Genomic DNA, 24,167 nt, shown 5'->3' with positions numbered 1-24,167 from the left:
AACCACGGGAAGGGGAGGGCACTTGTACCTGAATCCTGCTTGCTAGTTTCCCACAGCCACCTCTTGGCCTGTGTGAGGCCAGGATGCTAGACCAGATAGGCCAGGGGTGGCCAACTCTCAAGTGTCTGCGATCTACTCACAGAATTAAAAACTGGCAGTGATCTACCCTTTTTGGGGGGGGTTCAGGTCAAAGTTGCTGAGCTTTTTTTTAAACAAGGAAGGCCATTGGTCTGATCCAGCAAAGCATTTCTTATGTTCTTATCTGTAACTCAGAATTAGCTTTTCCTCCATAATATCCATCGTTGTTTCACTGATAGCGAAATCAAATGAATGTTATTGTAAATTAGCAGCATATACTCCTATAGTACAGTAAACGATGCTGTTTTAGGACTATCAGGAATATATAAGTCAGGAGGTACAAAACAAGCCGCTGAATCAGGTTCAGTCATGGCAAGCCAACAACTGTCAGCTGCTCCCTTTGATCTGGTCCGATCTTTCTTCAGTTCGCTGAAATCTTTCTAATCATTTGCCTTTGATCCCTTTGTAGAATTCTTCAAAGGGCTTCCAAATTAACTAATACATAAGCAACCCTTACACACACAGAAATTGCATCTAGCCTTCGCACATACTTTATTTTCACAGTGCCAGTGGGCAGCTATAATGCTTATCTTAGATGAAAATTTGGGGCAGGGAGACTTTAATGGTGCAGATGCAGCCCAGCTAGGATAGCGAGAAAGATTTTTCTGACCTTTTATTGTGCACACGTTATGTGACTGAAAGGTGCCAAAGAGGAATGTTTTAATTTCATTTGGGGAGGGCATTGAGGACCACCAAGGCTGTTAAACTTAAACTGACCACTTTTAAAGTACTGTTAAGGTACTGGGTCATGAGCATAAATCATCCTTCATAGAAAGGGAACATCAATATTGCTTAGGAAGGAGAAAATGTGGTTTTGAGTGGAAGGGCTGGTTCAATTTTGCCCTTTGCTCCTTAGCAGTCACTTCAAGCAATATCCTTTTATTTGCTTACCATTCTAGTCCTGATTTAGGGTACAACCCTATACACCCTTACCTGGGAGTAAGTTGCACTGAACACAATGGACCTTACTTCTGAACAGCACTACAGCTCCAGCAAGCATGAGTGGTCAGATATTGGGAGTTTTAGTTCAGTAACATATGGAGGGCAAGGTGCTCTTTTCCCTACAAAGTTGATGCCACCAATCAATTTTTGTTGATAATTTTAATTGCTATTTTAAATGGTCCTGCACTGAGATTTTGGTTTTAATGTTTTGTGTTGGCTCCTTGGGCTTTGAACCAAATACCTCTACGTTTTTCTTTCATGCATCTGAAGTGGGGCTCTAGTCCACAAAAGCATATGCCATAAAGAGTATTTGAAATTTTAAACCTATTGTTGTATAGGTTGGAAGGACTCTCAATTTAACAGCCTCCAGGTGGATCTTTGTTCAAGCTTCGCCACACTGAATGCCTGCAAAACCACTTGTCTGACTGAACCAAGTGTTTAAATGAGCTTTGTACATCTGTTTGTATTGAGCAGTAAAACTGCCTCACCATCCTTGAGCTGCGGTGTTTGTATAACGCACCCCTTAATCAGCTCTCTTCTCTGCAATTAATTCATGATAGGGGAATGGAGCATGTCAAATGGAGAAAGAGCTTTTCGAGCAGCTATTCTGGAAGAAAAGCAACTTAGATGTGGCTCAAGTCATTTTGAGAGGCTACAAAAGGGAAGTAGGGGCTCAGAAGCCAGCTTTCTCCAACCTGGTACCCTTGAGATGATTTGAACTACAGCTCCCATCATTCATAGCTGTTAGTCATGCTACCTGGGGCTGATGGGAGATTTAGTCCAACACATCTGGAGGCCACCAGGTTGCAGAGAAGACTATCTTACCTGCTTTTGCCTCCTCAGCACTTCTGTTGCCTTCAGAAAAGAATTACAAGACCATGTGAGTCAATACACACACAAAAAGGGAGATGTAAATGGCTGGCTCCCCATGAGGTTCAGGCCCCTGTGAGAACATGCTGGACAAGATGGGCCTCCTTTGGTCTGATCCAGCTGCTGCAGGGCTCTTCTCATGTTCTTAATGGCACCACTTTGATAAAATGCCAGAATGGGCCTGAGGGATTCTCCCCCAAGCCCTGCTGCAGAATGAGGGCCCATCAAGCAGGACCATGCAATTTTAAACAGTTGTAGTTTGTTAAGGGTGCTGAGAGCAGTTAGGAGACCCCTCTTCGAGTTACAATTAGCAGGGGGTAGTGTGGAGCTGGTAGAGCTTCAGAAAATGGGAACCCAAACAACCAGGGGACTAGAGCAACTGCCCAATGAAGAACAATCATGACACATGGGGTTTAATTAAGAGAAAAGAGGCATGGCAGGTATGTAAGGCAAGGAAAAAGTGGATAGGTAAGTTTTCTCCCCCTCTCATGACAGGAGAACTCATAGGCCTCCAAGGAAGCCAGATGCTGGAAGATTCAGAACAGCGCATAGTGTGCTCCCACAAATCTGCTTGGCTTTAAAAAGAGGATTAGACAATTTCACGAAGGTTAAAGATTCCTGATGGCTGTGTGCATGAGAACCTTCATATATGTATCATGTATATATTCAGCTCAGGATGAAACCAAAAGGTTAACTATATCATGGGAAAGAGCCAACAAAACCATTAAGTGCTTAGACACCACATTCACACCTCAAAATAAAAGGAGAAAAACACAAAGCAGCCATGTTTAGTTAACTGTGGTATAATCTTGTACAAGTTGGGGTAGGGTGTCTCACAATGGCACCAGCTTCACAAGATACAGTGCAGGCAAAGGGTTTTTTTTTGCTGCTGCCTGTTGTGCAGCTTCCATCTAGGCAATACAGAGTGGAGCTGGAGTGGGAAGTGAGTGGGTGGGGGAACAGTACCCAACAGTTACAATTCAGCTGCCACGAACAGCAACTAAACAGCATTTTCCAGGTGTCACAAGATTAAAAAAGGTTTTGTTTGCAACAACGCTCAAAAAAGCAACAAGGCTAACCGTTAACAGCTAACAAGTGAAGAGAGGCCAGAACTGGTGAAAAAAGTGCTATTCCGGTTAAGAGTGGTTAACGAAGCACAGACTACAACATCGATCTGGGTGTTTGTCGGTTGGATTGTCGTCGGCACGCAGCCCTCCTGTCCTCGGATCAGGCCCGGTGTGTCTTGATGAAGTTGATCAGCCCGTTGGTGGAGGAATCGTGAGATGTCACCGGCGCATCGGATTCCAGTTCTGGCTCAATTTTCTTGGCCAGCTGCTTTCCAAGCTCAACGCTGGTTTTACATACAAAGGGAAGGAAAAGGATGGATTTAGGCTAGAGGCCAAAGGCCTGGCTCAGACACTGGTTATAACCTGGTTTTCCTCCAAGAAGCTTAGGGCAGCATGGGTGCAAATCAGCAAGGCCTGCAACCACACAATCAGTGGTAGGCAGTGCAACCTGAGGTGCACAGGGCAGGCTTTGTGGCTGAGCACAGGATTGATCCGAGGTCTTCCCAGTCCAAATACATGCTAGCTAGCTGTTGAGCCACACTGACGGGAACAGTTTTACTGGCTGAGAAGAAGCAATCCAGAATATGTATTTTCATGGTTACTAATCTTGATGGATATTGCTCTGCCTTCAGTTTGGAGGCAGTAATGTTCCTGAATACCAGTTGCTGGAAACCACAGGAGGGGAAGAGGGTTTCTTGGGCAAATTCTGCTTGCACATTTCCCACAGGTGCCTGGGTGGCCACTGTGAGAACAGGATGTTAGACTTCATGAACCCCCTTTGGCCTGATCCAGCAAGGCTCTTCTTAATAAAGGTGGGATTATTAATAAAGGGGAATAATACATTCCCTTCAGTATATGTTTCCAACTATGTATGTTTAATGGGACGCGGGTGGCGCTGTGGGTTAAACCACAGAGCCTAGGACTTGCTGATCAGAAGGTCGGCGGTTCAAATCCCCGCAATGGGGTGAGCTCCCGTTGCTCGGTCCCTGCTCCTGCCAACCTAGCAGTTTGAAAGCACCTCAAAGTGCAAGTAGATAAATAGGTACTGCTCCAGCGGGAAGGTAAACGGCGTTTCCGTGCGCTGCTCTGGTTCGCCAGAAGTGGCTTAGTCATGCTGGCCACATGTCCCGGAAGCTGTACGCCGGCTCCCTTGGCCAGTAAAGCGAGGTGAGCGCCGCAACCCCAGAGTCGGCCACGACTGGACCTAATGGTCAGGGGTCCCTTTAACTTTACCTATGTATGTTTAACTTTTGCTTTTTTGGGTGTTTTTATTTATAAAAGCATAACCAAAAAAAGCAGGAGGCTTTTCAGTAAGTGCAGCTTGGTTGTCTGAAGGGGAAACTTCTCACACAATTGATGGCAGTGAAGATCAGTCCAAACCTGTCAAGAACATACCTGCTGATCCTTTAGTAAAGTTGCTACAGCAATAGGCCAAGGTGCAAATAGCTTATTCTTCCACTATGAAACAAGTTTGGCCTAGACTGATCTTGGCTCCTTTCAAGTTAAGTGGGAGTCCAACCCCTAGGAAAGCAGAGACTCATTTTGCAAGGAAAGCCCCTCCCCCATATACATGAAAGTGACTTACCCCCACTGGTCATAGCTGTTGATATCCCATACAACTCCTTGAACAAAGATCTTATGTTCATACATCGCTGTAACAGATTAAAGACGACAGGCAGGATGAATAGTGAATCTTATAGAAGACAAAGCAACCTATGAATACAAATACTCAAGAGTAAGACGTTTACCAATTAAGGCTCCAAGGATGAATGGGTTAAGCTTAGTAAACACAATGGAATTGGTTGGGCGGTTTCCTTCAAAGACCTATAAAGGAAACACAAGAGAGAAGCATTTATTGTTACACTCTACTCTTCAGACACCTGTCAATAATGCATCTTATTGTTTCACAGCCAAATCATCACTGAAAAACTGTAAGAGCTACAGGGTGTGCCACTTCTTCAAATCTTCCCTTGAGCAAGCTTGTGTCTGAACATTTGGGTCCTTCCAGCTCATAAAAGCAAAAGCTCAAGCACCCATACTCATCCCTTGTTTGGTGCCTGGCTGTCACCAACAGGCTTAGATTTGTAGTGTCCTTGGAGCAGGGACCTGCCTTCCCTGTAAGACTCTAAAGACAATAAATATTTTGATACCACTTCAAAACAGATGACTGTTCAGGCCATAGTGTCAAACTAGTCTTTGCCTGTAGGTGGCTCAGTATCATAAGAACACTAGAACAGCCAGCAGGATCAGACCAATGCCCCACTTAGTCCAGCATCCTATTCTCAGAGTGGCCAACCAGATGCCTGTCGAAAACCAGCAAGCAAGAAGAGTGTTCTCCCCTGCTATGGTTTCCAGCAACTGGTATTCAGAAACATTACTGCCCCTGACAGCTAATAGCCACTGACTGCCTTTTCTATTAATTTGTCCAAAACTGTTTTTTAAAGCCATCTAAAGCTGCTGGCCACCACTGCCTTCTGTGGGAGCAAGTTCCATAATTTAACTCTGAGCTGTGTGAAGAAGTCCTTTTTTAGGGAAGTTTTTAATCTTTGATGTTTTATCATGTTTTTAATATTCTGTTGGGAGCTGCCCAGAGTGGTTGGGGAAACCCAGCCAGATGGGCGGAGTATAAATAAATTATTATTATTTCTTTACTGTCCTGAATCTTCCAACATTCTGCTTCATTGGATGGCCGTGAGTTCTGGTGTTATTGAAGGACAGGACTTTTCTCTACCCACTTTCTCCATGGTAGCCATAATTTCATCAACTTCTATCATGTCACCTCTTGCTCACCTTTCCTCTAAGAAGCCCCTAACACAGCAACCTTTCCTTAGAATCATAGAATCATAGAGTTGGAAGAGACCACAAGGGCCATCGAGTCCAACCCCCTGCCAAGCAGGAAACACCATCAGAGCACTCCTGACATATGGTTGTCCAGCCTCTGCTTAAAGACCTCCAAAGAAGGAGACTCCACCACACTCTTTGGCAGCAAATTCCACTGTCGAACAGCTCTTACTGTCAGGAAGTTCTTCCTAATGTTTAGGTGGAATCTTCTTTCTTGTAGTTTGGATCCATTGCTCCGTGTCCGCTTCTCTGGAGCAGCAGAAAACAACCTTTCTCCCTCCTCTATGTGACATCCTTTTATATATTTGAACATGGCTATCATATCACCCCTTAACCTCCTCTTCTCCAGGCTAAACATGCCCAGCTCCCTTAGCCGTTCCTCATAAGGCATCGTTTCCAGGCCTTTGACCATTTTGGTTGCCCTCCTCTGGACACGTTCCAGTTTGTCAGTGTCCTTCTTGAACTGTGGTGCCCAGAACTGGACACAGTACTCCAGGTGAGGTCTGACCAGAGCAGAATACAGTGGCACTATTACTTCCCTGGATACTCCTATTGATGCAGCCCAGAATTGCATTGTCTTTTTTAGCTGCCGCGTCACACTGTTGGCTCATGTCAAGTTTGTGGTCAACCAAGACTCCTAGATCCTTTTCGCGTGTACTGCTCTCAAGCCAGGTGTCACCCATCTTGTATTTGTGCCTCTCATTTTTTTTTGCCCAAGTGCAATACTTTACATTTCTCCCTTACAGGGGAGTCACCCTGGTTAGCCTTCAGTTTATCCATCCAGTTGCAAAACCATGGTACAATGCCTGTGACCCACCCAGGTGCTTGAAACGGTGCTGCAACTGAGGTACCTTGTGTGGAAGAATCTTCTCCAGGGCATCCCCGCTCAGCCCAGAAGCCTGCAGCTCTTTACGAGCTTCGTCTGCGTTTTTCCCTTTCATTAAGGCCTCAGTCTGGGCAAGGAAATTGGCCAGAAGAATCTAGCAGGAAAGGAGAGAGAGAGAGAGGCCTGTGTCATTTTCTGTGGTGACCAGGATTAGGACAGAGAGGCGGTTTGCCCTTTCGTATTTTAGATACCCTGCTGCTGATTTTCTCCATCCTTTTTAAAAAAAAATGTTTAAAAAACACAAAATAAAATAGATTTGCATATCACAACTGTTCATATTAATATTTTTATTTCTATTGCCAAGGATTGGAATACCACGTGGACAACAATTCCCTACAAAGCAATTCCAGCTTCATTTAAGGAAATTGCACTGAAAGCATTCCAGAAATGGCATCTTACTCCTCTGTGCTTGGCGAATATATAAATCCAATTCATACCCCATGGTGTTGGAGGGCTGGAAAATTAAGGGGCACTTCTCGCACATGTGGTTAGGAATGCAATGAAGTTGCCACATTTTGGGATTCCAGCTTTACAGAGATCCACAAAATTATTGGCCAACACCTAAAAAAAGGCAACTGAGCTAGCCCTGTTGAATTTATTTCAACTTAAATGCTCATTTTAAGCTATTAATTGAATATTTACTGGTAGTGCCCATGTTGGCAATTGCCAGATTTTGGAAGGTGCCAATTTGAGTTACTATTAAAATATAAATGGTTAGGGCAGGATTGCAAATACTATGATTGAAGGAAGTGAAATCCAAAAAGGAACAATGAGGATAACTGCCTTTTTAACCATGATTATTCACCCAACTCCACCCCAGCCCCACTTCCCCAAAACCAATAATTGATAGCACATCCTATAATTGGTAAGCTGGTTGACACATCTAGTGTGCTAAAAAAATGTATCTCTGTCTGGAGGCCTGTTGCCAAGTCCCTTTGCTAGCCACTGGCTCCCTTTAAAGCAAGGAAGATGGAACCTATTCACTTCTGATAGCACATGCTGGAATCTCAGAACCCAGAGACTGGGCTTCATTTCTTACAATGCTCATCAAAGCAAGAAGCTGAGCCAAGCCAGCTATGCTACACAAGGTAAAATATATCCACATATGTATGTATACATATTATAGAATTATGCCAAATAGCAATTTTGTTCAATGTACTTGTTTTATACACAGCTATACTTCAAAACCCTGTGCTGGCAGGAGCTGAAGTCCAGGTGGGGCTCAACAGACATGCAAACTGATTCAGTACAGCAGAACCGTGACTTACCACCACCCCTACACGCGAACAATCCAACTCGCGACCGCGGCAAACCCGGAAGTAAATACTGGGTTTGTCGTGATTCGTGCACGCGCAGAAGCAGCTGCCGCTGTCTGCATATGCTCAGAAGCGGCTGTCTGCAGATGTGCAGAAGCGGCTGTCCGCAGATGTGCAGAACGACACAGCCGCCAAATGCGCACACGCAGAACGGCGCTTCTCCCAGCGACCCAGATCGACTCACAAAAGGACCTCCAGAACGGATTCCGTACATGAGTAGAGGTTCCACTGTATAAGGGAGTGTCTTGAGTTTGTATGAAAGCATCTCCAAATAAGAATCTCTTGCAAGGATCTGCTTTCTCTGTGGTATGCAAGTTTTCCCACATGCAAGAAACTGCTTTGAAAACAAGCTATTGGTTGTTGGCCATTCACCTTGTGATGCAGCCCTTTCCTGATAGGATTCTGCGTCTGGACTGGGATGAGGAAGTCACACGGGATCATACGAGTTCCTACCAAAAAAATAAAAAATTATGAGAGTCTCACTGGATGCAGTTAAGTTACTTTACAGAGATAATTAAGAAAACTTGTTCTATAAGGCTAACCATAGGAAACGAATTCTAATTTGCTGCTTTAGTTTTAAGTGACCTGGCATCTCTGCTGCTGCAACACACTGACAGTGGCTTATGCAGATGCTTACTTCACATCAAACTGGAGCACTATTACAGAGGTCAGATTAATAAGTGCCTGAGATACATCAACTTGCTCTCTGCTACGCCAAAGGACAGAACGTGAACCAATGTGGTATACTAGTGGAGGTTACAAGGTCTGGTCAGGACCTGGGAGACCAGGGTTCAGATCCCCAAATCAGCTGTGAAGCTCACTGTATCACCTTGAGCCAGTCAACCCCCTCTCAGGCTAACCTACCTCACAAGGTTGTTGTGAGGGTAATACGGGCGGCGGCAGGGGGGGGGACAGGGACTGTGCATGATGCCTTGAGCTTCTTGAATGAAGTGTGGGATATAAGCAATAAAAACCAGATGGATTTTAAATATGTGTAATTTGCAGATTTCAACTGAACACGAGAAGACGATCTTTGCTGGGAGTCCTACATGACCTGCTCCCTGCTTTAACTGGTCTATTACCACCTGGCCACAGGGTAGGTGGGTGGCTGACTGGCTCCCACTACAGAAGCTGGTGCTCAGATTTTTGTTGGGGGTCAAGATTTAATTGTGTATTTTTATTGTTAGACCTAATTACGACTCATGTGGGGATTGTTTAATTGTATACTTGCTGAGATGTTTTCATTTACTGATCATGACTACATAATCTACTATATATATCTATATTTGTGTGTGTGTGTGTGTGTGTACATCTTTTGATGTTGTAAGCCACCTTGAGCTGGGTTTAACTATGTGTCAGGGAACTGCCATCAGAGCCAGAGGAGGAGGGAGGGCTCCAGAGGGATGCCGGAGAGCATCCCAGGAGGGAGAGAGGCAGCCCATCTGCGGGGTAAGGAAATCAGCATAGCACCAGTGAAGAAGGGGGGGGCAGATGGGGGAATCGGTGAGGAGGCTCCATGACTCCTCGCCGGAGACCAGCTCCACTGCCTACACCCTCCTTGCGCAGAAGACTTCCGCGCAGGGAGATTAGGAGGATACTTGGCGTCGAAATGCCCACTGACGGATTCTGCCAGCGATTGAGACAGCCACGGATGGGTGGCTGTCCGGACAGAAAGGGTTCACCCAGGTGACTCAGCCAGGTGTGGCGACGACTTACGCACGAGCAACCCCTAGAACCATTACACTATGGAAAGCAGGCATGGAAATCAACCACACTGAAGTTGTTGTTTAACAGTGGCATAGGTTGTCTGGATATGTGGGTTGCTCTTATTAGGTTATTAGGTGCAGCCTGGTCAGGCACCTGCCTGGTCGTCCTATATTGCCTTTTCTGGACGAGACACCGCCTCTAAAGCTCCTTCCAACTCTGGGATAACTGGCTCTACTAAAATGCTCAGAATATGGGATCCACTTTTCAACATACCTTGATGGATCAGCTGATAGAAAGCGTGCTGCCCATTGGTTCCAGGCTCACCCCACACAATTGGACCAGTATTGTAATTCACACGAGTGCCCTTCTTGGTGATGTATTTCCCATTGGATTCCATGTCTCCCTAAGTGACAGCAGAAATTCAGACTTAATACATAAATCATCACCAATTCAATTTATTAGTCACCTTAGAAGTCTCCAAGCTACTTGCAAAGGTGTAACAAATATAATAATCAGGAAATGAAACTCATTTCAATAAAAGACATACAGTAAAACAGCAGCAATGGAACCATATATAGACATACATAGTACTAGAATCAGCCAGAACAGAGGAGACACTCACAGCTAATTGTGCACCACCAGGAGGGTTGGACAGAGGCCTACACTCTGTGCAGCATTGGAAGCCTGTGACCCAGCAAGCCACAACTCTTATTGGTGGAACAACCCACAAACTGTAATTAACGTGGATGCTTCCCTGCACCCAACGTGCCCAATGTACATTCAAGGATCCTCATTCCACTCTTAAGATTGCAAGCCTGGATTCAGAGAGCCGACCAACCGATAAGGAGCACAAGGGAATGACTCCAAGGACAACAACTCCTTACCTGCTGGAAGTATGCTGCAAAGCGGTGCATGTACTGGTCGTAGGGCAGAAGCGCATGGGTCTCAGTCCCAAAGCAGTTGATATACCAGACCCCCAGCATTGCCAGCAACACGGGCACGTTCTTCTCCAGCGGAGTGGTGCGGAAGTGATTGTCCTGTTATGCAAATAAATGGATATAAAACACACCCATGTTATCAAAACCAAACCTACAGCACACAAGGGCCATCCTGGACCCAACTTCAAACACACTCATGAAACTCCAGCTTCTTTAGAGCAATGCAGAGCTGGCTTCTAGCAGTAGAAAGCAGAAGTTTTTACTTTGTGAAAGCCAACAGTGCACTGGGCAGAGGGGGGGAATAATACTAGAACCTCTGAACATACTGGAAAGTAAGAACCCATTCAGCCAGTGGTGCTTCAACCAGTTCCTGTAACTGTGAATGGGAGTTGCATGGATTTTCACTGTGTATGACCAATGCTTGTGATCTACCAAGCCAGAGAGATGACTGATTAAGAATTTTGGGGGGGGATGTTTCTTGCTTGCCCTACATAACCCCAGCTAACAACCAGGTTAAAACCGTAAGAAGAGCCCTTCTGATCAGGCCGATGACCATCTAGTCCAGCATCCTGTTCTCATAGTGGCCATTCTGAGGCCTTAATGGAAAGCTCTCTTGAAGGACCTGAGTTCAAGAGCAGCACACTCCCCCTCCTGAGGTTCCCAGCGACTGGTGTTCAGAAGTATTACTGCTTCCGGTGCAAAGCATATCAGAATTGGCTAGTAGCTACTGATAGCCCTCTCCTCCATGACTTTGTCTAATCCTAGTTTAAAGTCACCAAATAGGTGGAGACACAATCATCTGTGAAGAATACCCAAATACTCACCATCCAATGGGCTCCAGCAAGCAGCTTCTCGAAGTTATCATAACCTAATTAGTTTTTTTTAAAAAAAGCAAACACCAGTATTATTAAGTGGAAACGCCTGTTTGCAAACCACACAACTGCAAAATTCTATTCCTCATTGTTTCGTTTGCTTGCTAGGTTTGTCAAACTCAAAAGCAGTTTGTGGTTTGGATTTTGATGATCCGAACCCAAAGTGCCTGTACAATTTAACCCTACTGAGTCAACACAGCATTCAATTTGGAAAGAAGAGAAGAAGGCTGCTCCCTGCCCCCATTTTCATTAGATTTCTATTCTAGTTTTGAGAACCAGAAACAGCTATCCGCAAAGTTATGAGCCACTCAATTTTTTTAATAAAAAAAAGTACTTAGCTTTCTAAAATATACTTGATTTTTTTTAAGCCCCCAAAACCAAAGGTATCAGCCCAGCATAGTAGCAGTAGAAGATATCATGCCAAGAACTCTGGGTACGTACCAATATGTAGAGCAATGGAGAGGCCAATGGCAGACCACAATGAATAACGGCCACCAACCCACTGCAAACAGAAAAGAGGGTAGGGTGAGAGGAAAGTAATTTGAGAAGACCAAGGTATTCTAGGCACAAACCACCAGGGACTCCTCTGCAAAGCACTCCAGCACAGAACCCCCAATTCACTTCAACTGGGTGCTCTCCAGATATTTTGAACTACAACTCTCCTTTAGCCCCACAGCCAGCGTCGCTGATGGGGGAGTTTCTAGCCCAAAATGTCTGGAGAGCAAAGGTGGCTGTAGATTGAGTCCATGGCAAAAGCAGGCATTGTAACAACATCTCTATATCACTTGGGGGTGGGGAGTTTACAGGAAAAGTCAGTCAAGTATTATATATATATATATATATATATATATATATATATGTGTGTGTGTGTGTGTGTGTGTATACACACACACACACTGCTTGATGTAATATATTATAATGTTTTATAAAATAAAACATTAGTTATTGATAGAAAAGAGATATTAAAAAGATGCAAAAGATGCAAAAAGTAGCAAAATAAAAATAAAACATGCAAGTTCTGAATGTCTGCATAGGTTTGCCTCAACAAAGTTGTTTTAACAGGCACCGAAAACTGTAGTGATGTCACCTGCCTCAAATCAAGAGGCAAGGAGTTCCAAAGTGCCTGCTATTGTTTGTCACCAGTGGCCATTACAACATAAATCACAAAACAGATGCTTAAAGCAAAATACTGTGGGTTGTAGCTACTCAGAGCAGATCACTGAAATTAATGCACCCACGTTAGTCATGCAAACAAATTTCAATAGGTCTACTATGAGTAGAGTGAGCACTAGCTATAACCTGGAACTTTTGGGTTCTTAGGACTTAGAAAAGAGGGATAAGGGGAAGTTTGACCCACCAAACTAGGGAAAACTGAGGCGCCAGATGAAAGGGAGCGAGTGGGCATTCCCAGCGCCAGGTCTTTCAGGATATGCATTTGGGGCAGAGCTTTGCCACCTGAGCTTGGGCACCTTGAGGAGGAATCTGGCACATGGGAAGTGGGAAAGGGACACCTATCTATGGCAGGAATATGAGGTAAGGAAAGGTGCAGCCAAATCCTTGGACGGTCATGAACTTTGGATTCTTCACTGCCAGGCAGTTTATGATAAGCTCAAAGATCGAAGTTCAGCCCCTGCACCACTTTCAAGATCTCAAGCAAGGCTGACATTTGACCTTTTTACTGACCTAGATTATATACAGTAGGCTCCCATCAGGCAAAATGTCACAGCTTATAATAACTCATGAAGACCAGAAGTTGGGAGCAGCAAACTATCTCCTATTACCAGCAGCTGTCTAGACTGAAATGTGTTCAGAGGCCTCCTAGCCTGACCTTTGACAAGTTCCTTAGCAAAAGAGCCAAAGAAGCCAGACTTTCTACAGTGTATTCATGGTGGTGACCCCTAAAATCTGCCCTTCATCAAAGCTCCCCCGCACTGCAAATATTAGCAAAGGGGGGGGGGTCAGCACATCGCTGCTGCTGCGGAACGGACTTTAATTCTATCCCAAACTGAGAAGGGAGGTTCACACCTGGAAGGCATATACAGTTCCTAGGAATTATCAGGTCCTGAGGCAGTGATGCCTACCAACCTGTATGGCTTTAAAGATTGGGCAAAATCATGGAAGCTTTCCTTCCCCCACTTGGTTAACACAAGAAGAAGAAGAGTTTGGATTTGATATCCCACTTTATCACTACCCGAAGGCGTCGCAAAGCGGCTAACATTCTCCTTTCCCTTCCTCCCTCACAACAAACACTCTTTGAGGTGAGTGAGGCTGAGAGACTTCAAAGAAGTGTGACTGGCCCAAGGTCACCCAGCAGCTGCATGTGGAGGAGCGGAGACGCGAACCTGGTTCCCCAGATTACGAGACTACCGCTCTTAACCACTACACCACACTGGCTCTGGATGTTTAGGAGAAGAATCTGATCCATTGGTGTGTATCTGTCTGTGTACATGTTAACGTATGTTTGAGCATTAACAGTTTGTTGTTTTAGTAAACAAAAAACTAAGAATGTAAGAAGAGCTGTCTGGATCAGGCTGATAACCCATTTAGTCCAGCTTCCTATTCTCACAGTGGTCAACCGGACGCCTCTTCTGGGAAGCCCACAAGCAGGAGCAAAGCACAAGACCTCTCCCCCCACCCCCCGTGTTGCTTCCAGCAACTGGTATTCAGAAGCATTGCTGCCTCACAACAGGTTCCTGGGTGCAGAAGTAGGCTGCATGCAATGATTCCCTGTGTATCTGGAGGAAAACGTGTATGTGGGGAGCCTGAATTCTAGAAGAGTGAGAAGCACTGTCCTATTGTCCAATGATAGACTTGCATAGCATGTTTTACTTACGTCCCAAAACTCGAACATGTTCTGAGTGTCAATTCCAAAGTCTTTAACTTTAGGCTAAAAGGGGGGGAAAGGGGGGGGGGGAGAGAGAGAGAGAGCAACAGTTAGAGATCAGATTGGTGCTAGGCAGAGAAGCCTGCAAAAGTTACTAGGGCTGTGGCTCAATGGTGGAGCAGCTGCTTTGCATACAGAAGGCCCCAGGTTCAACCCTCAATGGCATCTCCAGTTAGGGTTGGGAAAATACATATTCAAAACACCAGTGGCTGAGAAGCCACAGTAGGAATGTTTATCAAAGCAGAGCTTTCTTGGGAAACCCTCAGCAACACTATTTACATCTATAGGGACAGAGCAACCAATATATTATTGTGACTGTATTTCTTAAAGAGAGAAGGAAGAATAAGGCCACATTCACACTATACACTAAAAGCATTATACCACTTTAAACAGCCAATGACACCCCCCAAAGAATTCTGGGAGCTGTAGTTTGCTAAGGGTGCTGCTGAGAGTTGTTAGGAGACCCCACCCAATTCAGCAAGGAGTGCCGTTTTGGCAAGTTAAGAACCAGCACACGTAGGATCAATTCACTGTAAGTACTGTAAGTATGTAGAATATTTCAAGAAATTCCAATAGTACTGCTTTCCATTTCCATCATATATTTTCAGCTGTGGGCCAAACACTAGGGGATTTAGGAATGGCAATGGAGGGGAGGGGGTTAACCCTTTCCTTCCAGCCATGCAATTTCCTCAAAGATGCTACAAACTCGGTAGGGGAAGACCTAAAGTCATCAAAATGTTCCCACATCTTCAAGGCAACAGCTGTTTTGTAAAGCAACAAAAGCAACAGGAGACGTAGCATCACTGATCTCCTACATCACATTACTTTGATCCCAACACTGCTATTAAATTGTTCTAGAAGGGCAAAAAACTACAGAAACTTATAAACTGAAATACTCACCCCGTTGGTAGACAAGGCAGCAAAGTGCTTAGCCACAGCCGCAGGCTTGAAAGAAAAGGAAGGAAGGAAGATTGTTGGATAACGAAACAATCAAGATATTCTGAACTGCCACGACAGTCCTGGAAATCATAACTAAAGTTCAGAGACCACCACTGCTGCTCCCCCTCCCCAAGGCTAAATATCCTATCAGGGTTTTTTTTTCATGGAATCTTTATTCAGCAAAAGCATACATCGTTTTAAAAACTCCAACAAAATTTAACTCATCATAAAGCCAGCAGTCTAAAAAAAAAGGAAGTCCTTCATTCCTAAAATCACCACCACAATAAACATTACTGAAACCAGCAGGTGAAAGAAGATGTTAAAACCTAACATACTAAAAACTGTTGCTACCCAAAAATTGGTTTTCTGCCTGTGTGTTTGTTTTTACAGAGTGTCACATGAATCAATGATATCCTGTACCCTACAAAAAGATTCCTGCTATGCTTTACATGACAGGCCTTGTCCAAAGGGATGCCAGACCGGCTGCCAAGTGTTACCAAGAGCTGGAATAATGAACTGAGTTTGCACTTCAGAGCATTCCCAACACCAAAGGTGCAGCCAGGTGGGAAATCAGGTAGGAGGTGGGCAAACTGCCTTTTGGGAGGGAGAGCATGTCAGTCATTACTGAGCTTCTTATCAAGGAACATCAATAAGCTGAGGAAAGTCAATGTTTCTGAGAACACAACATGAAAGCCACTCCCTCAATTAATATTCAATTAAGATAAACATCCTGCGATAAACATCAACTCAGGTATGTATTCCCTTGGGACAGCATTTGCTGACTGTTCTCCAGAGTAGCTAAGCTTGCTTTAAATATTATTACTAGCTGACCAACTGAGTAGAGTTGAGCTCCGGTTTATACATAGCAGGGGTACCCAACATGGTACCCCCTCCCCAAGTCTCTGGACAACAACTCCCATCACTCCTGACCTATGGGGGCTGGAGGAGGTGGGTTGTACTCCAGCAAACCTGGAGGGAACTGTTCCTGCTGCAGAAATGAATTCACCTGTGGAATGAGCACAATCAACTTCCTTCTCAAGACTTTACAGCTCACCATGCAGTGATGGCATAAGCACACCGGGGTACTTTTTACCAGCTGCAGCTCATACACCGATTACAAAAGCACAGCATTGGATCAAACCAACCTGGCATTTAACAGCAACACCACCAGACTTGTTGGGCACAGAGGCAGAGCATAAAGCAATGCCAAGGATCCCCTCCTGGGCATTAAACGGCGTATCAATTAAACAGTGGTATATTAATATTCTATCATTCTAGAAAGCAAGTTTAGGGGTTGAAGATAGTTACATTTGTTTTAAAAAGCACGAAATGGTTTGGTGTGTTTTGTATGCTTATATTGGGAGGAGTGTAAATAAAAATATTATAGTGTACCTACTGTAGTGTACCCACTGCTTGCACACTGAGCTTGCCTCGCTTTCAGTCCCCCAGAAGTGCTGGATCCAGCCCCGAACTTTCTGCCTTACTTGCCATGATGATTATTCCAACCCAGGTTACAGGCCTCCAGATTCCACCCTATTGGAACTGGGTTTTTTTTGGGGGGGGTGTCCTGGTTTCTTCCTAGCAATTTCATCATTTTTAGAATTGTAGGGTGGTGGGGAGGCATTCTGCAAGAGCAACATGTGCCAGTATGAAAAGGCTGTTTAACTGCTCCATACCATGCAGCAATTAACAACCTCTCAACCCCAGCTTCATCTGCAGTTCAGTGTCTGCAGTGTGTCTTTTTTAGACTCCATTAAACAGGCAACTCTGCCCCTCCCATCAGGATAAAGATAGTTATAGCAAAGAAGCAGCACATCCTTTTAGAAGTTGCTGGAGAACGCAGGGCTCCACTTCAGGGAACCTATTCATAGTTCAGGCATCTGTCTTTGAAAAGGCCAAGTCCTGTCTCAAGTACAACCTGGTTTCAGGCTGCAAAGGAGTTGCCAAATATCAAAGGGGCACTCGCTAGCTTGCCTTTACTCTCATGTTTCCTTGCAGCCCAACTGGCTCCAAAACTTTCCCAGGGAGGAGTCTGCTAAGACACCTTAGGCCTGCGCAGATGGAACTCAGGCTCTCCCTGCAACAACATTTGCAGGCCTGGAGTCTGCCTGAGGGGCATGTGCTCCTTTCTCATGACACAGCAAACTGCCTGCCCTCCATTCCTTCCCCACATTCAGTCATGTCCACCAACAGTCACCTGGCTCCCTCATAAACCAGACTATGAGGCAATGGTTTGAGATGCATTTGCAAACCACGGCTGTGGAGGTAACTGTGGTTAGTATTGGTGCAGAGGATCGTAGCTAAATGCCAACTAGGAAGGAAGGATGGGCAAACACATTCTGAAGACTGGCTCCCAGTTTGCAGCTTCAGCTGGAACTTTTGTACAGGATTCCAGCTACAGTTCTGTGACCACCTGGGCGAAAGCATGTAGCAGTTCCTAGCAGGAATTAAGACAACAGAAACGGCACCCAACACTCTTGCACCAAAAATGTTTTAGAGATGGAGAAGGCTTGCAAACCACAAGTAAAAATTTGCTTCCATGGGACAAGGCAGGAAATGTTTACTGAAGCTGACTCCCGTCTCTTTCTTGGCTACCTTTATATCTACATTAGTCATTTGCCACTTTACAGATTCATTTATTTACACAACTGAGCACATAACCAAGGAACTTTCACTTACATCTTTAGCAGCATTTAGGAACCACTCTTTGGCTGTTTCAGCATTGGTAATAGTTTCTTGGGTGGTAAAAGTCTGTGCACCAAGAGAAGACGGGAAAAACAGTTAAAGACAAGCCACTTAGGCAACTTTTAAGGAGCAGAAAGCACAATGAGGAAACTACAGGCAAAGTCCAAGATGCTCCTATCTGCACACCTAGAGCCTTGGCTCACATTTTAGCAGTTTCTAGTTCTTACATACTTCTTTATAAAATATAATTATTTGTATTATCTTTACCTACATTATTATTATTATTTCTAGATCTATATTTTGAAAAGTTTTTTGTCTGCCCATCCACATTCAGATAAAGATATCATAACCAAATCTAGCATGACAATTCCTGTGATTGAGAAGTGGGTTTTCATCTTACGTTTGGAGCCAATTGGGTGCCATTTTGAAACAAGATGGCAGACAGAACCTTTAAAAACTCCACCAATTTTTTTATTTCTTTGAATTCCCAAGCAATGCCAGCTACATAGCTTGCTTTTACCAACACAAACCATCTTGTGCACTTCTTTGCCTTTTTTACTTAATGTTCTCAAGAAGCTGAATTCCATCACATCTGCACTTTCCCCTCAAAATCGCAGCACACACAATCCTAATGACTACCTTTTGAGAATTTAAAAGTCATTTAGAACTCTCACACACTTTGGATAATAGCCATCAGGACAACGACCTGTGCAAACCCCATTCATTACAATGAGGGCATGCACTGGAGAACATTCAGATTGATGGGGCCCTTCTTATGATTGCTAATTTTAAACTTGCAGGAAGATTTGAAATCACTCAAGCCAATAATTGCTCTGACTGATCTGCTGTGGATCTAAACATGGGGCCCTTTGTTCCCCTTGATTTTCCAGACAGTCCCAATTTGCTCATCAGCAAAAAAATATTTCCCTCTTTATGAAACACGTTGACATGGCCAGTCATGCAGTTCCGTCAATATCACCCTGCTCTATTGGAGTTTATTCAACCATTAAAATGTAGCTTTAAGGACCAACATCACGTAGTCCTCCTCTCCCATCCATCTCCAAAAAATTATTTCATTATATAACAAAAGACTAGTTTATAAAGCAAGCTTTTTTTAAAAAAATGCTATTCATCCCTTTCCAAACCTAACCAATTGTCTAAAGGCATCCAGGCAAATGAGAGCCATGAAATGCTAGTCTTCTCAACACCATTCAGGCAGGAAACCTAGATTTATTTCTTTTTCACTAAGTCTTATACCACATTTTTACCCAAAAGCCGATTTCAGGGTAGTGTGCATAAATACTTAAAACCCACAATACAATATTAAATGCATCAACAAAACCATTGCATAAACATACAACAAAATTCAGAGGAACTGGGGAGTTCCAATTCACAAAACAAAGCCTATAGGTTGAAGTTCTCTTCCCACTTAAGCTTCCTAAACTCTTGCCTGCCTTTTCTTGCATTGCAGGGGGTTGGACTGGATGACCCTTTGAGTCCCTTCCAACTCTATGGTTTCTCAGATAAAATACTGAGGAACCCTAGCAAAGTACAGCTTGCATAAAAAGCCAAGTGTCTGAAAAATCAGTGCATCATCTATCGTGTTTTCCTCCTAGTTCAGCTAAGCCCAAAGCCAGCAGGCTTAACTAAAGCTACTGGCTAACAAATACTTCAATAAACCAAGGGCAAGCTTCTCCCCTGCCTAGGTTGGCATGAGCAAAGGCAATGTGCTGCAGCCTTCCCAACCTGGTGCCCACAATTTGACAACAATTACCATCAACCCCAGGCCATATGATGCTAGGGCAGACTGGGGTAAGCCTGGTCTAGAGAGGTCACCTTTGCATATTTAATCCTCTACTTAGCATGAGGTGCTGATGGATTAAAGGACTTGGGACATACCTTGGATGCAATGATGAAGAGTGTAGTCTCAGGGTTCAGCTCAGCCAGAGTTTTGGCCATGTGGGTACCGTCGATGTTGGAGACAAACCAAACACGAGGACCGCCCTTGGAATATGGCTTGAGGGCTTCTGTCACCATGAGGGGGCCCTAAAGAGAAAAGGCTGTCAGAGCAGCTAAACATTTAGACCAAATGCTTGCTTTGCAAGGAGAAGTCACACAGCAGAACAGCTCACCAAATCTGATCCGCCAATGCCAACGTTGACCACATCAGTGATGGCTTTTCCCGTGTAGCCTTTCCAGTCACCGCTGCGAACTTTCTGCAAGTACAAAGACAGTACAAAGATGGCCTTTATACAGTGCTTTCCAGTAATTCCAGTGGTTAGAATGTAGGACTAGGACCTGGGAGACTAATCCCAACTCAGTCATGAAGATGGGACAATCGTTGCCTCTCAGCCTAACCTATCACACAGGGTTACTGTGTGGACGCATGGTGAGGAACTGGGTGTTAGATTTCAATTGCTTGGTGGGACACTTGCTTAGTTTAGTGGTGAGGATTCCAGGAGAGAGTTTTGTGTATATATGACAAAGGGTTGCTACATTACTAGAATCTATATTTAAAAAGTTGTTCTCTCAACCCTACAGAGCATGCCAAAAAGTCTACAGCAAGGAATATTTTGCAGAGAGAGAGAACTGGGCTATTTAGGACAGTACTACAGCTCCCATCATTCACACAGGCCATCCAATGGCGGGGGTTGGACTCGATGGCCCTTGTGGTCTCTTCCAACTCTATGATTCTATGAACGTAACATAGGAGTGCTCTGAAGGTGTTTCCTGCTTGGCGGGGGTTGGACTCGATGGCCCTTGTGGTCTCTTCCAACTCTCTGATTCTATGAACGTAACAATGATCAGGGATCATGGGAGTTGGGATCCAAAAACAGCTGGGGAACCAACAGTGAAGAGCACTGTTATATAGTATATATAACTATATATATGTTATATAGAAGACAATATTTTTGCTACACAATGAACATTGATTTGTTCCAACAGAAATATGTAAACAGCTGAGGGACTACTAGTCCGCATGACTGTGGACATTATACCTGCCTTATCCACAGAGCACAACCAGCAAATACTTGGATACCTGGCAGAAATTCTTCATTTTCTCCAAAACTTTGTTCACTTCTGGGACTACATCTTTGCCGTCAACTAATATTGGAGTATTTGAGCGATTCCGCAAAGCAATATGGAGCACAGCTCGGTTCTAAAATGAGAAGAGAGAACAAGACAGTTATGGATAGTGCCAAGCAACAATTAGTTACCAAAACCAAGAATCTCAGCAGAACTGATTGGCACTGATCTGAAGGAGCAAGACAAACTATTTTCTCTTCTCTTTCTGCTGGTTTTCTTCTATAGTCTGGGACACAACCCACTAGGAACCGCTTCTTCCAGTAGACCACAGTGAATGGGAACTCTGCAATGACCATAAGAGTCTGGCTACTGGATCAGGCCAGTGGCCCATCTAGTCCAGCATCCTGTTCTCAGAGTGGTGAACCAGATGCTCATTATGGGAAACCCACAAACAAGACCCAAGCACAAGAACACTCTCCCCTACTGCAGTTTCCAGAAACTTTACAAGTACTGTTTGGTGGCACATATGAGCCGCCCAGGCAAAGGATGCTGGGCATTGAGTCTCTTTTCTAAACCAAAAGGTGCTTGGGCCAAGAGGACCAGAGGAATTTAGATTGCAGCAGCCAGGAAGGAGAAGGAAATGGGACCACTAGTTGCTGATTGCCTTTGGAACCAAGAAGATCCTCCTGTCCTTCACTCAGCCACTCAAACATCTTGTGCATTCACTTGTTTTATATCTCTCAAAGCAGTTTCACAGTAAGGAGTTGAAAATTGTAAAATAATGAAAAATCAAGTACTATAAAAAATGCAAATAATATACAGGTGATATAAAAGATCTTTTTTTAATATTGTGTGTGCGCGCGCGTGCACGTGTATAAAAACTAAAATAAGCAGTAACAACCAAAACTGGGTCAGATGCCACAGACTAGAGTGTAGTTTGGGGTTTCCAAAAAGGCTTCACTAGGCAGAAGTGGGGGTGAGGGAAACAGACATTTTTAAACAGCCAAGAACCAATTTGGTGAATGACGGGAGCAAGAAACAGGCTGTAGAAATTATTGTTAAGGTCAAAAATTATGACAGAGAGACTTTCATGTTTACTTCCTACAATTCTTTATTCGTACTGTTTTTCAAAGAATCTAGAGAGTCTGGGAAGTATGTGTTTTAGAATACAAAACCCGCTTCTTTGAATGTATGTTCAATTAGTGAGATGAGATGGGTAACTTGCCCTAACACAGGTAGGCCGTAAAGCTGGGGATTATTACTAAACAGTAATGGCAGACTTATTTATAACAATCTGATGTTCAACAACAGCAGACAGAGAGGGAGGAAGTGATGGCAGCCCTCTACCCACAGGAAGGGACACACAAGAAATCAAGGTTGCTTGGCTAGATGGTCCAGCCACAGGGTGCTGGGCTAGATGAACCACTGGCCTGATCCAGCTGCAGGCTCTTCTGATGCTCTTAAGGGCCAGCCTAGGGAAGGAATTTATTCTGCCACCTGGGGGCAGGCAAGACAGGAAGAGTGATGCTGGAAAGCACTCTGGCACAGTAGTGGCACGGAGGACCAAGTTACACTCAAGTCCTGTGGGTAGCCCCCCTGCACTGTTCCCTGTGTGTGGATGGTGCAGGATTTACTTGTTATGTGCATACAGCATCCCCAACCACAGAAGTCCCTGCAGCAGCTTACAAATACATGAAAAAGAAATCTATTAAGCACACACACATTGCCACAATTTACCAACACAGGAATTTTCTGTTGCAGCAACAGCTCCAGAAGAGCAACAAAAGCAGAAACGGCCAGCAGTGTTGCAAAAAGCAACAAACAAAACACTCCTTTCTTTCCACCCGATGACACGCACTACTTGGGTGCCACTGAGGAAAATGGCAGCATGCCCCTTAATTTTTGCATTCTGCGTGTCACAAGGCAAATGGACATGCGAAGGGGCATCTGGTAGTCTTGGTACACAGCAGAGGCCATCCTTCAGATAGCTCTGCGCACCAAAATAATGAACACCAAAACCACAGAAGGGGAGCTTCAGTTGCCATGAAGAGGAAGTGGCTTTTTCACACTTGACACATCTCAGAGAAGTTCCTTAACATTTAATGTGAAGCAATCATAAAATTCCAACAAAAAACTTGGGGGCATTTCTGCTTTGCAGTGGCACAGAATGTGTGTTGAGAATAATACTTAGTGCCCAGTATGCAACACGCTTCATGTTATGGGTTATTATATTATAACCAATACAATACAGAGCTGATTCAGGAATTACGGAGATAGCAATCCTTCTATCAAGCTCTGCATTATATTGTGGATTTTAGATCCACATGTAGGTGATGGTGGGACTGTCAGAAAAGAGGTTTCTCCAAGGTCAATCAGCAAAGACAGAGATCCATAGGGGACTTCCTGGTTCATTTCACATCCTGTTCACATCAGGTCAACTTGATCTGTAACAACTATAAGGCTACTATTAGCCCAGAAAGGGGGAGAGAAGATATGAAACCAGTTCAAGATCATAGAAGAGGCATGTCCCCATAGAGATGCAATACACTTTTTGACAGAATGAGACTATTCACACATTTAGCTTCATGGGAAGTTAAAAAAAAACAAACCTTTAACACAAAAACAAACTAGATACATTGGAAAAACTATACAATTTATTCATGAATCTGGCAACTGAAAACCAGTCTAATATTTAATCCTTGGACTACATAGCAAAATATCTAGAGGATGGTGGCCAGATCATTGCCTTTATACCCCCCCGCAAAACCACAGAAACCCCAGCACACACTCTCTAACTCCGATTCTCTCTCCCTCTCCCTCTCTCTCTCTCTCTCTCTCACACACACACACACTATTCTCCAGAAACCCTATACAGCTGCTTGAAGCCCAGCTTTGTGTGCTGGAAACACCTCCTCCCTGTTACCGAGCAGGAACCCACAGACAAAAATAAAAAGTAGGTATACCTCAGTGAAGTTGATCTTTTCTCCAGTGAACATTTGCTCCCTTGCTTTCTCAATGCCCCTTGATTTTGCCTGAAAGTAAAAGTTGACCTTTT

General features: G+C 44.2%; 1 protein-coding gene across 1 annotated transcript in view; it reads right to left on the bottom strand.

Moving 5' to 3' along the window:
• Positions 1-2,737: 2,737 nt before the first annotated feature.
• The window catches only part of GPI (glucose-6-phosphate isomerase), a 32,140-nt gene continuing 10,710 nt past the window's right edge, over positions 2,738-24,167 (bottom strand). Inside the window, exons 3-18 of the mRNA XM_081872191.1 lie at positions 24,076-24,144; positions 21,126-21,245; positions 20,218-20,301; positions 19,985-20,131; positions 18,080-18,151; positions 15,362-15,406; positions 14,411-14,464; positions 12,019-12,079; positions 11,530-11,573; positions 10,652-10,804; positions 10,041-10,170; positions 8,433-8,509; positions 6,710-6,838; positions 4,766-4,841; positions 4,603-4,669; positions 2,738-3,301 (exon numbers count right to left, since the gene is read on the bottom strand). Of these exons, the coding sequence (XP_081728317.1) occupies positions 3,178-3,301; positions 4,603-4,669; positions 4,766-4,841; positions 6,710-6,838; positions 8,433-8,509; positions 10,041-10,170; positions 10,652-10,804; positions 11,530-11,573; positions 12,019-12,079; positions 14,411-14,464; positions 15,362-15,406; positions 18,080-18,151; positions 19,985-20,131; positions 20,218-20,301; positions 21,126-21,245; positions 24,076-24,144 (1,452 nt within the window). The 3' untranslated portion in view covers positions 2,738-3,177. The remainder of the gene's footprint in view (positions 3,302-4,602; positions 4,670-4,765; positions 4,842-6,709; positions 6,839-8,432; positions 8,510-10,040; positions 10,171-10,651; positions 10,805-11,529; positions 11,574-12,018; positions 12,080-14,410; positions 14,465-15,361; positions 15,407-18,079; positions 18,152-19,984; positions 20,132-20,217; positions 20,302-21,125; positions 21,246-24,075; positions 24,145-24,167) is intronic.

The sequence above is a fragment of the Podarcis erhardii genome (assembly GCF_964252035.2).
Source record: "Podarcis erhardii genome assembly, chromosome: 7".
Classification (NCBI taxonomy): domain Eukaryota; kingdom Metazoa; phylum Chordata; class Lepidosauria; order Squamata; family Lacertidae; genus Podarcis; species Podarcis erhardii.
This window is presented reverse-complemented; position numbering and strand designations above follow the sequence as displayed.